Source organism: Mytilus trossulus, chromosome 8, assembly GCF_036588685.1.
Source record: "Mytilus trossulus isolate FHL-02 chromosome 8, PNRI_Mtr1.1.1.hap1, whole genome shotgun sequence".
Lineage (NCBI taxonomy): Eukaryota > Metazoa > Mollusca > Bivalvia > Mytilida > Mytilidae > Mytilus > Mytilus trossulus.
Genome location: NC_086380.1, coordinates 77,119,361 through 77,136,984, shown reverse-complemented (window position 1 = coordinate 77,136,984; position 17,624 = coordinate 77,119,361). Strand labels below are relative to the sequence as shown.

Genomic DNA, 17,624 nt, shown 5'->3' with positions numbered 1-17,624 from the left:
ATTCCCCAAAACTTTGGTAGTAGATGTATTAAAATATATGGGTTCAAATTCTATATGATAGAGCAATTTATAACTCTAGTTTACCAAAACAAAGACACTGGGGTCCTCAAACTTTTTAATGTCCAATCATAAGTTAGGGCAAATGTACCAGGATTATAATTTAATACGCCAGACGCACGTTTCATCTACATAAAAAAAAACTCACCGTATCAGATTCAAAGGACAGTTTAATTTTATTTGCATTTTTTTTCACCAATAATAAAGTAACTTCAATTTATTGAGGGAATTTTCATTGTTAAGTGCATTTATAAGATCACAATTATTTGGTGTAAGCATGTGAAAAATATACACAATAAAAGTCGTCAAAGAAAGAGATATCATAATTAAGTTATAACCATGGTGTAAATATTCAATATACAGATTTTAAACTATTAATTCCAATGTCAATGTCAATGTAGCTGAAGCGATATAATGAAACTTTCAGCCCTGCAAACTATCTTGATGTATGAGGGGTATCTCCATGAAAGGCGTTGGTCTAAATTTTGAAATTCTTTGTTATATATGAACTGAACACCTAAAAACACATTCAACTGAGTAAAAAGGGTATTTTAGCCTATGCATACTCATTTTAACAATATGGTGGTAGATCTAATGACAACATGAGAGGAGCATTAGATCCCTTTAGTACACTTATAATCCCCTATGAAGATTTTGTAAAGTTATATACTCTCCCCACTCTAAATGATTGCAGATTTGTTTTGAAATTTGTTGAAAAAAACTCCCATGATAAGAAGTCACTAAACTTTTAGAAAAACAAGAATAATGTAGGGATATTTGATATATGCTTGATTTTCACTACTCTTACTTTCTTTTTAAATGCATGATTTCTCAATTTCATTAATACATCTGAACTAAATATAAGCTGGAACTATTATACTTATAATATGATAGCTTTATGTATATGTTTTAACAGGTTTGTGATCTTGAAGTATGTATACCGTGTTTTATAGAAAGGATATAGTACATGGTAATTTACCATTTTATATTGATAATATTCTTGTAAGCAGTATGTACCGAGGGAATCTGGTCCGGTATCCAAGTATGAGAACCTAACATTTTGTTATTACTATTATCTTATAAGTCTTCGAAGAAAGGATTGCAATACAAATCTTCCAAAACCTATCTATTTTTACTACCATAAATTACAGTTCGAAGCTATTTCTGAACACCTGATATACATATATTTTATCTGTAAATACCGTTGGTAAATTGAGGTTCAACTAGTGGCATTTGTAGCTCAAGTCAAGGGTGTGTATCTGATCAAATTGATGGGTTTACACTTTTGTATACAGCACTATATAATATAGCAACTATTTTAACCATAACCAAATAATTATAACACTTTCCACTGCGATGAACTATGTTAAGTCCACTGTGGGTTTGACAAATTGAGGTTTTGTTTTTTATGCGAATTAAATGAATTTTTATGATGATTTTTGGCATGATATTAATGACTTTTCAAACTTGTCAGGCGTAACTTGTCATAATTTTACACGTATGAATTCATTAAAAAACCCAAATTAAATCATTAAGCTAATAAATGTCTTTATAATAAATTGTCAGTATGAAAGTGACAATCTATAAAATCTTAACAGTCATAATAAACAATAAAAGGTTCAGAGGTCAAGGTGTCCACCTGTACTTAGGATCGTCTCTTAATTATTATTCTGATGAAGGAATTTTGGAAAAACTTGTATCGGAATTTATTCTTTGCTCTAAAACATAATAGTGATAAGATGCTCTTGACAAACAGCTTATAAGATGAGACAAATTATTGTTTTCCTCAGGCACCGATCATAAATCTTTTTGGGGCAATGGGTTTTTCTTCAGACAGAACCTTTGTATCTTTGATATTAATAAAGGCAACAGTAGTATACCGCTGTTCGAAAGTCATAGTTCGATTGAGACGAAAACAAATCCGGGATATAAACTAAAACCAATGGAAACAATACGTATGTTGAACAGATACATTATCAATTTTTTTTAAATTAATTTATTTTCTACTTATTTACTATAGAAAAATGTCTCTTTTGCAACTTACGATTTTTCAAACAATTAAGATTAAAACGAATTAGTTGGGGGAAAGACATTCAATCCTACAAAATATGAAGAATTAAATGCCAAAATGACATAAGAAACTATTTTAAATTTGTAAAAAATATTTCCTTATCAGTCATTGACCAGAAACCACCACCGTTTTTTGACAATAAAAGATATGTTAAAAAATATTTACCTAATATCCCAATTGATATGCTTTTAAGAATTTAAAACATTAAAAAATACTCCAATTAGGTGTTGTGTTCTTCCATATACCATCAGCCTGATTTAAATTGGTTCCACCGTTCTGAAAATGAATAAATATGTATAAGCAGGCCGTCAGTCCGTTTGTCCATTCATCTGTCCTGTATCAGATTCAAGTGTTTGCTTGTTTCCTATTGAAGCACCGCGCCAAATAAAATGTCAGTTTTTATTGGTTATTTGTTGCATTTTGTTTATGAGTCTTCAATAACAAAACAGAGAAGTTTCATAGCATTGTAAAAAATCAATTACATTTCCTAATAAAATGCAACATATAAAAAGACGGTACGTGCTCTTCTTGACATCTTTCAAACAATGCATTTAGATTAGAATTAACCCTTAATTTCATCGTTGTAGCATTTCAATGAAATTACAACAGTTCAATATTTCTTTTTTGTAATTTTATATTAAAGTTCTATATCATTACGTTGGACCTGCGCGCATATTTCTAGTTTCGCGACGTTTCCGTGCTCCTGAATTATGTGATTCGTCTACAAATTTTAAACCTCCATCTTAATATAGATATGAGAAGCCTGATTGCCAATGAGACCCCATGTTTAACAGGGGTATACGAATACGCTCATCGTTTGGTCTTTTTCGAACTGGCAGGGGAAACCTTTTTCAAAGTTTGTTTGTGCGTGTATAAATACACAGTCTCGTCGCGACACGCTCTATTCACTATTGCTGGTGGACGTTTCGTCCCCGAGGGTATCACCAGCCCAGTAGTCAACACTTCGGTGTTGACATGAATATCTTTAATGTGGTCATTTTTTATAAATTTCCTGTTTACCAAACTTTTAATTTTTGAAAACTTAGGATTTTCTTATCCCAGGCATAGATTACCTTAGCCGTATTTGGCACAACTTTTTGGAATTTTGGATCCTCAATGCTCTTCAACTTTGTACTTGTTTGGCTTTATAACTGTTTTGATTTGAGCGTCACTGATGAGTCTTAAGTAGACGAAACGCTCGTCTGACGTACTAAAGTATAATCCTGTTACCTTTGATAACTATTAAAGAACCCTTGCATAAACTCACTAAGGGCTCCATAGGTGGCATGATGCAAGGCAAAGTTACTGTCCTTAATCAATGTACTCTGACTTTTCAAGTCCCATACTAAATTTACAACCCTAATCCTGGTCGAACTCTTTTATAGGACTAACGTATCGTTTATGGATTTTCCTAATGGATTTTCCTCTGAGTTCAGTATTTTTGTGATGTTACTTTTTACATTTTTGTTATTTTTTTCTCATCCTGAACATGCATTACATATTTGCAACTGGATGTTAAGCAAATAACCATTATCAAAGCCAATGAGACAACTAGCTTTAAAATTTAAAGGACAGGACATTATACATGTTATAAACAAATTCAGTTTTCTTAAATGAGTAAAAGCACTCACGGTATGGAAAGCTACAAAAGGCTTCGAGAAATCTAAACGGTAATAATCCAAAAGTGAAAACTGAAGCCCTGATTTTAGCTCAGCATGTATTTAAGACAACACCCAACGGAAACAATAGATGTATTTACACTTGTATGCAAATTTGTCCGCCATTACGTAAGATCTAACAGGTTCCCGTAAACTTTGACATCATAATTCAAAACATTTGACGTCACAATGAGAAAGAGATTGTTGCTTGACGTCAAAAACGTGATTCGGTATAGATCTACGGTCATTCGCAGATACCGAAAGTGTAAATGCGTTGATTGGGCTGCTGGTTGTTTTATGAAATATCAGAGGTTTAACATCATAGTGTATACAAGCTGTATCGTATATCGATTTACATGCCTTTACCCCCGCTGTTGTAATTGGTATATAAGTAATAATACAAACATATGTAATAACCTTTTCCTATCCTTTGGTTGAAAAAAATCATATTTTTTACTTCTTACATCAAATATATTTCACAGTTACAATTGATGTACTATATGTTTTGTGTAAACACCCAGAGGCGATGGATGCTACTAAAATACATTATACATTATATCATAGAAAGTATCATTAAATTATGTATTCCGGATTGGCAAAAAACAATCACACATTAATAACACATGCTAAACTGTCACATTGAGTCAAGCATACGGATTGGACAATTGTGTAAATTGTCAATTGTTTTGTCAGCAAAGCTTATGATATAGTATACCAGGTGTGGAATGATCCTAGAGGGTTAAAATGGACAGATCTTAGTGACGTGTTTGTAATTACAAGTTGATTTTACTGTTCAATATTGTCTGACCTAAGAAAAGTGTAGAATTGTTACACGTCTTGTCTATTGGAAGTGGATTTACCTAGCCTATACTATCTCGTTCGGTTTCTTGATGAACTTCCTTTTTTTTGTCGTATGTATAGTACATTGATAAAATCTTCATAGTTTGTTCGATTTATCCTTGCTTCTATGGTATATAACTTTTAAAGTTGCATGTTATGTCGATTATTATATTATTTGTTTGTGCGTTTCTCTTTGATAAGTGTTCTGGCGTGTTTGTGTGCTGCATTTCTAGCATGAACTGTTGTCATTCAAGCGAAATGTGTGGCTAGCCATAAACTCAGGTTCAACCAACCATTTTTTTTTCGTAAAATATCCCGTACCGAATAATGTTTATGGCAGTTGTTATAAAATAGTTCGTTTCTATTTATATTGGCGTTTGTTTTTGTTGCACTACAGTGTTCATGTTTTTCATTTGTTTTCCTCTTATAGTTGATGATTTTCCCTCGGTTTTAGTTTATAACACTGATTTGTTTTCTCTTAATCAAATTATATCTGTTGAACACCCGTATACTACTGTTGCCTTTATTTAACTCTTGTTTATTTAATGAAAAGTCACTAAAGCAAGACATACTAAATTCCATCTGCGTCGTCTGTACGTGTGTCGTCTGCTTCAAAAACATTTAGATTAGCAGTCTGGATTTAGTTTTGTTTTCAGGCACATTTTTCTGTTTTTAATGGTATATAAACTTAATTTTTGCCAGGCAATATTCCATTTGCGGCATCGATCCTTGTAGGACGTTACTCCTAAATATTACTTGCATGGAGAATAAACATACATCCAGTAAATTGTGTTTTCTCATTTTCTATGTCTCTTGACAAAATAACATTAACATAATTCCTAATAAACTTTCAAAGTTTATGTGGCAGGAAAAGTTTCCAGAAATTTTGACATTCTTTTATCTCATGATTTACAAAATCATAAGGTAAATTATTATGTCTGTAGAAATCTCACGCTACGTAAAATTTTACATAATCTTACATAATTTTCTTCATTATTTATATTTGTCATATTTTCATTAATTATTATACTTTTATTTCACTTAAGGACATATTTGAAAAGTTTTGTAGTTTTTCATTCGTAATTGATAAATTGTGTCTTGTTTCATCAAATGATTCAATGTATCATTATATATATTTAAGAGATATTTCTGGTATTTTTTTCAAATTATGACATACAATAAATAACGTACGTTCTGTTCCTTCATTTATTTTGTAAGATTTAAACTTTGTTCTTAATCCAAGACACCATCCTTAGCAACAGTTAGTGGTTGAATAATAACTAACACCAACCATTACAAAAGGCAGTGGTCGAATTATAACTTACACCACCTCATAGGACCAGTGAATACCGGTATATTTAAAGTATGATTGCTTCTTATTGAAGTTATTAAAGTGCTTATAATGTTGGAAATCTAAGGCGCATTTGTCTTTTTTTCTATTTGATGTAACGAACAAGACTTGTTTGTATGATCAAGGTTATTTACGTAACTGTTGAAAGTTTATAAAATAAATAAAAAGTAAATCTTAATGGTTGAAATCAGGACCAAGCACGGCAAAAGTACATGTTGGAAAGGGGCTAATATTTTTTCCTCGTAACAGTCCCCTTACAGTCCGTTTTCCCTGTTGTAATAGTTCGTTAACATGCCGACTTAATACGCAGCATCTTTACTATACAAATACTGTCTCTTTACGTCCGTAATATGACCGGCAGTGGCTCCGTATGCATCCTGCACTACAAAACAGGCAATGGTCTTTCATTGCATGACTTTTTCTTAAAATGTCCTGTAGCACGTCAGGAATATGGTATCACATAATACGTTTCTATGAATGTTGGCGTTTGTTTTGATGCACTTCAGTGTTCCTATTGTTCCTTTGCTTTCCTCTTAAAGTTGATGTGTTTTCATGGGTTTTAGTTTGTAACCCTGGTTTGTTTTCTCTTTATACATTTATGACTTTTAAACATCGATATACTATTGTTGACTTTATTAACTGCCACACGACAAACTAATTAACCATATCATATGGCTGCTAACAGTAGAAACCCTTTAATTTGGGATTTGCAAGGAATACGAATTTAACTAATTTAGAATTGTCTCTGTCAATTTCAGATAAATATAAGAATCTGCAGGTTGAATATCAAGAAGCTGTGAAAACAGCACAGGAGCAGAAACAACTGATTACCCAGCTGGAAGAAGATCTCAGAAGTGTCAATGCCTTGTCGTCCATGTTTAGAGGTACACCGGAAGGACAGAATGTACTGACACCTGGTGGTGAGGCTGAAATGGTAGCAGAGGTAGTAAAAGATGTTGCAGCTCCAGGTAATATGCGAATATTTTTCATTTTCAAATAAGAAAATTTGTCTGATTGTGTGCAACTATGGACACATTTTTGTGAATTTCGGCCAAGAAGAGGGAACAAAAGCGTATATATTTACTATATAATTTGCTGTTGCCATAGTAGATACATTGTAAAATAATCCAGTATCTAAAGTTTGAAAGAAAAATTCAGCTTTTACAATTTGTTGCCATTATTATGTTTCGACATTTCAGTTGCAATAACCATAGATCCTGCCAGCAAAACAGCTGCTGATTCCCTGTTGCCCATAATACAGAGCCAACGAGAAAGGTATAGACTCAGAGCACAGGAGTTGGAGGCAGTGAGTATATTTGTATGGTACTGATGAATGTATTAATGTAATCGTTGAAAGACAAATTACTACGCAATGGCAAACAAAGTAATACGACAAGAAGACGAAACTAAACACTACACAGAAAACAAAATAAACACTGAGCAACACGAAATCAATTAGAAACCCCGTGTGAACTCAGGTCCTTCGGAAGTGTAAGCACTTTTTTCTCCCCTTGTTGCACCTGGTGTGTTGCTAATGATAGTACAAGTCTGGTGATAAATAGGTGATATCACATGCGAGGGAACGAGGACATGGTTGTGGTTTACGGCAATTGGAACACCCCGTGGTCATCTATGATGCAGATATTTCACAACGGCCAAACAACTCTTAGTGGCGATTTCGAATTGAATACTTCATCTCTGCTACTTCATTTGGTTAAATAGCTTCCTCGTTAGCAGCAACCCTGTCTATCTGTGGTGAGCTTATTTATATTTAGGATATCATGAAAGGAAATGCATACTCTAGAGTATTGTTACAAATGGTAGATATCTGCCCAATATGTAAAGGCTGCTGTAATGCTGCTACATAGAAATTGAATTCACAATTGGGAATTTCCTATGCCATTTGTTGACAAAATTTGTTCTCAACCGACACTTATTGTCCATGAATATGAATTTATCTATGAGACAGACTAACGTGTATTAGTGGTATACTTTACTTCTTTTAAACTGATCAGTAAATGCAAAAACTGTGGGTTTCATTGACTTTTGAAATTTCGATTTAGACGGTTATCTATAGGTTTCCATTATTTGTCTTCTTCTAAACTTTATTCGGTTATTGTAATTTAGGTTCATGGTTGATTTATTGGTCCTTACATAAGGTTGAAGATAATGGGATACTTGTCAAAAGTGACGTTTTTTATTTGCATGTCATTGATGCGTCTTTAATAGACGAAACACGCGTTCACAATTTGATATCTTTGATGATTTTGTATACAATATTTTTCAGCAAACCCTTGGTCAACAACAGCAGGTATCATTACTCCAGAATGAAATTGATAAGCTGCGGTCAGATAATGTGAAGTTGTATGAGAAAATCAGATTCCTACAGAGTTACCCACAGGTAATGTGTTAATAATGTAAAAGAAGCAATGTACGAATGAGTCTGTGTGTTTTTGATATACCCCCAGGTATTGAATATGGAAGACATTCAAATACTTTGCTATTTTATTCTAGTCAACTTTAAGTCATCTGTATAACACTGCAAATACTCTCGTGTCTCTACTCTATTGTGTATCGCTGGTAACTATGTTTAAATGGTATCAGTTCTTAAAATATATAAAATACTTAATATTGACAAAAAATATATTTCTGTTTGGTCACAGTAACATCTGCCAATTGTATATTGGGTTGTATTAATCTCTACAGAATACGTGGACATACGTTCCAAGAATTTCCCATTTCAGATATATATTGAAACTCGTGCTCAATTTTGTTTTTATGTATATATTCTTTTTTTCTTCAACATTGAAGTCTTGGGGTTTAAAAAAAGCATATTATGTTTATTTGTGATGACTCTTTTATTAAAAAGAAACTACAACACTTAATAAAGGTTATGCTTCCGACGCGCTTTTCAGGATTTACCTTTAGGAAGGACGCTCATAGTCTACTATTTTTAAGTCAAGGATTATTCATAATACCCTGAATAGTAATGTTAGGTGAAGACATTCCAAATATTTTTAGGTTTAAAGATTGCATTGTTTTTGAGACAATTTAAAATGCAGAAGCAAGACATATTTTGCTCAATAAAAAAAGTAGTGAGTACCATGCATGGATACCGAGTTGACATGTGAGGGATACAGGCATTAACTATACTGAAACTGACATGCTAATCTGAGCAAATAAAAAAGACTTTACAATAAACAAAAAAGTTTTTTTTCTTCTGTTTTTACCAGATATGCAGCTACCTGGTCTGTCCAGAAATTGTTCAGTCTATTTATAAAAGTGTCAGTGACTCTAAATGTGCAGGTGCAAAAAGTAAAATCACAAAAATACCCAACCGTAGGAAATCTCAAATTTTTAACAAAACTTTATTTGATATGTCCTAAAAAGTCAGATGATGTTGGGATCAAAATAAACATTTCAGTCTAAAGCTAACCAATGATTAGACTATATTGAACATTTATTTGTCTAGACTAAGATTTAAAATTATTATCTATATAGAGTAAAACAACGAGGGATGATGGCACTGAACACAGATATGCAACGCATTATGAGGAGAAACTGGACCCCTTTTCTAAATTTAGCAGAACGGTAAGTATGTGGCATTAAAAGTAAAAGCACAAACAAAAAACTGAACTCTGAGGAAAATTCAAAAAAGAAAGTCCCTAATCAAATGACAAAATCAAAAGCTCTAACACATTAAACAAATGGATCCTATGTTTTTATAACGGACTTTAAAACGTAAAATGAAGACTTATATTCAAATGAACGTTACAAACTCCTAAAAACTATCGGATAAGAATTAAAAATAAACCAATACCTAAATGTAAGATATTCTTCACATTTATTGACAAGTTAATTGGTTGAAGCTGAAAGTTTCTAAAAAGTTATCAAAGGTATCTAAAATGATTTGTTGGTCAAGTGAAGAAAATCACTTTTCTGACATATTTTCATATCCATTTGTTTGTAACTATTTAATTGGAAAAGTATATTTTGGTAAATTAATAGTTAGTGTCTAAAGTTGATTATTCTGATTTCACAGATGTACTGGTGAAACAATTAGCATATTTAATTTCTGTTCTCTTTTAGGAAAAACAGAGACGATACATGAATCTCAAGCCATATGATAAAATAACTCTAAGCATGGTAAGAACAAAATCAGTTTTGCCCTAATATTGATATTGCATTAAAATGTGATTATTTTAGTGTAAATAAAGAATCTTTAATTGTAGGACAGGGACATTTGGGATGCACTTAAGGTTGTAGTAGTATTGGTGAATATGTGGCATGTCTCCTCAGTCATGGTTTATTGACTTTGAAAATCTTGCACAATAAAAAGTGAATGACCATGATTATGGATTTTCAAGAGAAACGACAGGACACATCAATTGCTGTTTATATGCATTTTACCATCATTTTTATAACTCATTTTCACGGTATTTTGTTGGTTCTGCAACTGTAGTGTTTTGAAGTTTTGGTTCCTTGACTAGTAATAATTTGAATTGTTAACGTTTAAATGATAAGGGTTGCATATTGCAAAAAAAAATCGATGAAGAGAATACTAGTAATGCATGAAAGAAAAACATACTGCTTTAAAGCTATTTGAGCACATTTGCCTTTTCTTAATTATCAAACGTGAGCCAAATGTTTTGGAAAGCCGACATGTACCAGTATCATACTTTATGTTTGTATAATCATTAGGACCAACACGAAATGCAACCATATTGTCTTTTCGAGTATAAAAAGCCAGTATGTCAATGGGAATTATCATTATTACAGATTTTTGCAGTTCTTAGTGAATAAGATTTTTCAGTATAGATGATTATATTTTTATTTGCATACTATTTTACAGGGAAGATTTATCCTAGGAAACAAGACCGCGAGGACAGTGACGTTTTTTTACACACTACTTCTTCATACATTGATTTTCTTGGTAAGACACATATTGATTAGGAGCAAGAAAACAAATTGTCTTTATCAACCAAAAAGTTTGTGGTGGGTTGAAGTACATGTCCCTTATATTTTTACTTTGATTTATCAATCATTATGATAGTACACTGTTAGATGCATTGTTTATAAAAACATTAGGATTTAAACATGTTATACTGATTAAGGTAGACTTTTCTAAGATACAGACTGCTCAAAATGGAAACCAAAAGTTTGTGCCATACAAAAACACATCAAAACATTGAATAACATTATGTTTCCCTGAACTAAAAATGTCTGTTTGCAATGTTTGGTTATTCTCTCTCATTTTCCAAAGTTGATAATTTTCAAAGGCACTAAGGGAACTATTAGTACAAAGACATCAATCCGGAAGAAATGTGAAACATTTTATGTCGAGCCTTCGATTTTCGTCGAAAAGGCGAGACTAAGCGATCCTACATTCCGTCCTCGTCGGTGTCGTCGTCGTTGGCGGCGGCTTCCACAAATATTCACTCTGTGGTTAAAGTTTTTGAAAGGAGTAGGGGCTATAATGGCCTAAAATGGCCCCAGATTTACAAGATAATAAAAATTCGAACAGAGCAGATTTTTCTCCATAAATTATTAGAATATGAGTCAATGATTTAAAAAAAATGTTTTTAACTATCAAAAAAATGTTCAATGACGTCACAATGGCAGGTGCAAATGACGTCATAATTGGGAAAATAAGCAAAAATACAGAAATTTGGATGGTTTTTCAAAATTTTGACCACCGCACCATGCTTGCACCAATTAGAAATTTTAACATTTTGACAAGTTCATACACATCAAACTTTGGACAAAATATTTTTTTGGTGCAAGGTTGGTGCGATAGTTTATTTTATATTTTTCATAGCCAATCGGAGCAATAAAAAGCTGAAATATGCCGTTCAAATTGGACATATTCATCTGACAAAGTTTAGTTTATACATTCTTATGCTTAAAGGAACTTTATTTTTTGGATTATGAATGTAACATGTATTCCTAATATTATTTTCATAAGTATGTCTCGGTAAATGTCTTTAAAAATTCTGATGTGTAAGGGAGTCAATAACAACTTTGAGAACATTTTTTAATTGTGGAATTTTAGATAGACCAATATGTAACAATATCTGTACATTTCTTATGTTTCTGCTTATTTACAATTCAAAATCTGGTGTTTTAATGGGGCAATCTTCTCTGACTCTGGTATTAGGGTTATCTATGATCTATGTTAGGAAAAAAAGGGGGGGAGGGGGGCAAATTTAAAAGAGATTATTTTGCTTAAATTCACATAATTGGCAAGAAACACGAAATTTATTTTGAAAATGAAACTACCTATATTCCAATTGCATGTGTCTTTGCTGGTAATGAGAATAGAGAACAAATTCTAGAAAATTTGATGGTAAGAGAACAGAAACGGCATATGGTAGACTATCCATATATCCGTACATACATGCATAATATATATATATGGTTATTTGACCTTCCCATGCATAGAAACAAGTGCCTGAAGTCTTTAATCAACTGACATGTCTGTTACCTTTTTAAAGGTTATGTTTTGAATAGTTTTATAATCATGTGTAAAAACGTAGTGTAATTTTGAAAATGGACCTAGTTTTGTTGTTACGCCCCATTTCTGGGCATTATGTTTTCTGGTCTGTGGTCCATTTGTCTATTCATCCGATCGTCCTTGTGTCCCACTACAGGTTTAAGTTTTCGGTCAAGGTTGTTTAATCTGACATCAGACTCAGACTTCTTTTGAATTAAGTATTACTGTGCGTATTGCTGTGTGTTTGTTTTTTTCTTCTTTGGCTACAGGTTTAGTTTAAACATATTTTATTTGTTAAAGTACAAATTGGATAAGACACAAGTCAAACAGACTTATGAAGTCTTCTCCATTTAACATTTATAGCAATATAATACACAAATATATGTGAGAGCATGCATGTATAGAATGGTATATATATTTAGTAAATCTATAAATAAATATGGATCTAAGATCTTAAATAGCATGTGTAAGCCGCCGATTTTTGCGCCTGTCCCAATTCAGGATTATCTGGCCTTTGTTAGTCTTGTAATTTGGGCATCCATGTACTAAAGACACATTCTTGTTTTCAACTATTTTGATGGATATAAAACAAATATTGTCATGATATTAATCACAGACCAAGTCATACGACACTAAGATTAAAGAATGCGAAAGATAAACTAGTAAACTTGACAAGAACTACAATAAAACAAATGTAATGAATATAGAAAATTTTTAAGAATACAGATTTATTTGAGATAGTAGCATGTACCAGTTTTTTAATGCTATAGAATGATATGGTTATAAATCTGGACGTCTGGAATAGATAATGAAAATAAGATGAATTTCGAAAAGTCAACCCTAACGATCCTCTACATATGTCTAGAGGCTGAGGGGTGGGGTTGGGGTTTACTTCAATACTTAATTGATAGGGGAGCCGCTGTTTTGTTACCTCACCCTGTTTTACATTTTCAAAATATATACCTTTTCATATACTGTGTAGGTAAAAAAAAAATCCTTTTCCCATAACAATTTGGTTTCATGTGGTTTTATGTAAAAGAGGAATACTTCAGTGTCAAAAGAAAAATATAAGTTAATGAAGTATAAAAAAGAAGATTGCCAATGAGACAACTATCCACAAAAGATCAAAATGACTCAAACATTAACAACTATAGGTCACCGTACGGCCTTCAACAATGAGCAAAGCCCATACCGCATAGTCAGCTATAAAAGGCCCCTATAAGACAATGTAAAACAATTCAAACGAGAAAACTAACGGCCTTTTTTATTTATAAAAAATTACGAAAAACAAATATGTAACACATAATCAAACGACAACCACTGAGTTACAGGCTCCTGACTTGGGACAGGCACATACATCAATAATGTGGACACAGCGGGAACACCAAACAAGTTGAGTCAAAGAAGTTATGGGAACTTAAGTGTACTTATCATATATATCTTATAGTTTTCTTAATTTTTTTACTTATATCAAGCTTAAAAAGTTCAACTATTCCAGAAGCATGTTCTATCACCTTGTAAATAAAAGACCCCCCCCCCCCCTTTTCAACCCCAACCCCTACCTACTACTGTAATTGAAATACACAGACATTTAAAAACACCCTTTAATGCATGCGTCTGTATCTATTTATTTTAGATAATTAATATTAAGATGTCTTAGCGCTATATATGTGTTCTTGTCTTTATATTATTCTTCTTGTTGCTAATAAGTGAGACTCCACCGGCACTAGATGCACAATCTGTATATATCAGCAATACCCGGTGTTTTGTTTTGTTTGTTGATGTTTCAATATTGCTTTTCCCCTTAACATTTACTTTGGAATCTTAGATGCACGTCTGTTGCAAAATATTTGAAATTAAATCTTGTAAAATATAAAACAAATTGCAGTTGCCATGGGCACAGATGTGTTGCTAGGGAGAAACAACAGTGAATTTGGCAAAAATGTGCATTTAATTATGTTATATGTACAAGTGTAAAGTTCTTAAACATGCTTAAAACAGGTTTGATTTCAAATATAGATATATTAAAGCTGTATAATAATCATATTTGATGAGTTTAACTCCGCCATTATGTTGGTTGCTAGGCAACAGAATAAACGAGCTAGACCCAAAATTCAATTATTTTCAGAAGGTCTATGGTATAGACTTACAACAAGACAAGTTAAATGAAATTTGGGGGTGGGGCCAAAAATGGCCCTTATAGCCCCTACTCCTTTTAATAATTTTCTTAAACTATACTGGATTACTTCCACAAGTGGAAAGAAGCTTGTTTATGATCATAAGATAGTATCCAAAAGTAAATTTTGTAAAAATAAAATTCCATTTTTTCCGTATTTTACTTATAAATGGACTTAGTTTTTCTGCGGTGAAACATTACATTCACTCTGTGGTTAAAGTTTTTAAAATTTTAATAATTTCTTAAACTATCCTGGGTTTGTACCAAACTTGGACAGAAGCTTGTTTATGATCATAAAATAGTATCCAGAAGTAAATTTTGTAAAAATAAAATTCCATTTTTTCCGTATTTTACTGATAAATGGACTTTGTTTTTCTGCGGGGAAACATTACATTCACTCTGTGGTTAAAGTTTTTGAAATTTTAATAACTTTCACAAACTTTTCTGGGTTTGTACCAAACTTGAACAGAAGCTTGTTTATGATCAAAAGATAATATACAGAAGTAAATTTTGAAGAAAAAAAAAATCTGTTTTTTCCTTATTTTACTTTTAAATAGACTTAGATTTTCTGCCAGGAAATAACACATTCACTCTGTGGTTAAATTTTTAGAAAAAAATTAATAACTTTCTTATACAACTTTTAGTTTGTATCAAACTTAGACAGAAGCTTGTTTATGATCAAAAGCTAGTATTTAGAAGGAAATTTTGTCAATATTTTGTACCTGTGTATCTGTATTTTACTTATAAATGGACTTAGTTTTTCTTCGAGTTAACATTACATACAGTCTTCAGTTAAAGTTTTTAAACATTTATTAGATTCATAAACTATCCTGGATTTTTACCAAACTACGACAGAAGCTTCTTACAATCAAAAGATAGTATCAAGAGGAAAATTTTTATTGAATTTTTTCCTCATTTTTGTTGAGCCTGTGATTTTCACCAAAAGTAGGCGAGACACTGGGTTCTGCGGAACCCTTACAAATGTTTTAACTTCTTACCTTATGATGTTCAAGGGGGCCTCGATGGCTGAGTGGTATAAGTAGTTACTACTGTAATAACTTGCAATCCACCCATAGGTTGTGAGTTCGAAGCTTGCTCGTGCTAGTGCACTAGACTCCATTTTAAACTAACTATGATTGTCAGTTTTCCTATCGAAGGTCAGTGGTTTTCTCCGGGCACTACGACTTCCTGCCCAAATAAATATGGCCGCCACGGAATAGGCCAAAAGCAGTGCTTAAAAGTTGCTTTAAAATACAAAAAAAACAAAATAAATATTATTTTAATGTTCTATTAATGATGAATACTATTACTGTTGAAGTTTTCATGGAATGTACTGTTTGTTATTGATCTCTGTCAAAGAATTACTTTTAGTTGAATCATCTCTTCCACACTAAGTAAGATATGTATGCAAAAGACATTAGAGACATCCACATTTTGTCATTTAGAAAAAAAGAGAATATATAAATACAGATTTCTCTTAATGTAAAGAATCATTTCATGATATTATGAATGTGCTGTATGTGTTTTATCTGTTATAACTAGGTACTCTATAAGCTAGCCCATACAGAATCATGCAAACGAGACATGGCCGCTGATTGGCACGAAAAGTAAGTAATTGTGAATTCGTCTATTTTAGAGTATACCAATTGTCGTGGTTTGGGTAAAACTTAATTTTTCATGAATATGTTGAACATTTAGATTTGTGGTTCACCTGTTGCCATGAAACCCTTGGTATTCAACGAAAAATAATGAATCTACAGTAAAAAGATGGTTATTATGGGGTAAAAAATAATCCGTGCATGTGCATTTCTTTCATATAACAATAGAACATTCGTTTCAAACAATTGTCTGATTAAATAGAAAATATATTTCATTCTTAAGTTTTAGAATGAAAGCTATCTTATCATGAACATTTGACAACCAGTAAACAATGGCTTTATGAAATTAGGAAATGAGAGTTTGATACAAGATATTAAAACATCTACTGTGAACTCCCATCATCAAGATATGGTATTCTGTAGTTTTTTGAAATAGAAATAGTTTTGGCTTTAACATTTTACTATTATAGCAAAATGAAAATCACATTATCTAAAGCATTTTATTTTTCTTTTAGGTATGCAGATCATATGATGAAAGTTCATGGACATGCGGACAAACACGGATAGAAAAACATAATAATAAAATGATACAAAAGCAAACTGCAGAAAGTAGAATTTTGACATACATTTGAGGATGTATTAACATGCAAATGTTTAATTAATTTGTTGTGGGTGCTTATGATGTCTTGGCACCACCTTTCAAACTAACAAAATTCAAATAATAAAATGTAAAAGAATATTCATTCTACACAATATTATTTTATTTAAGAACAGTTCAGAGGCATATAAAAATTGAATATCAACTGCTATGTTTTAAACAATTCATTTTGAATTCTGGTCTGACCTACAGATTTATTTTGAAACTATTTTAGAATTTCATTTTAATTTCATAATTATGATCATATCTGTCATTCAACAAATATTTGAATACAAATAATTCTATATTTTTGTTTTACATAATAATATTTAGATCTTAAATATTTTGAATATTTATACAATACATAAATATTTATAAAGAAAGCTGCTAAATAAAGGATTATATGCTTATTTTTGCAGTTTTTTTTTTAAATAGTTATACTTGTTCACTGAGATACATATGATTTAAAACTTTCAAAAGCATTTACAGACATGCATATATATATATATATATTGTAATATAGTTGGGTCCAAATTTTGTTTTCTTATCTATATTGTTGATGGAGTTTGATAACTTAATTGGTCTGAAGGAAATTAAAATATATTTACCATTATTTGATACATCTGTTACATTTTTCATTGAATAAAGATGGGAAAATGTTTGTTATTTTCAGAGTATTTTTGCTATTTTGCATAGTCCATGGCATGTCGTTTGTTGATAATCCCGCCACATTCTGTATGTAT

General features: G+C 31.7%; 1 protein-coding gene across 1 annotated transcript; it reads left to right on the top strand.

Annotated features, from left to right (window-relative positions):
- The first annotated feature begins 6,154 nt into the window (after positions 1 to 6,154).
- LOC134728031 (protein CASP-like) lies at positions 6,155 to 16,811 on the top strand. Its single transcript, XM_063592430.1, has 8 exons — positions 6,155 to 6,185; positions 6,736 to 6,945; positions 7,177 to 7,283; positions 8,265 to 8,378; positions 9,479 to 9,568; positions 10,067 to 10,123; positions 16,189 to 16,253; positions 16,760 to 16,811. The coding sequence occupies exons 1-8, from the start codon at positions 6,155 to 6,157 to the stop codon at positions 16,809 to 16,811; spliced, it is 726 nt and encodes a 241-aa protein (XP_063448500.1).
- Positions 16,812 to 17,624: the final 813 nt, after the last annotated feature.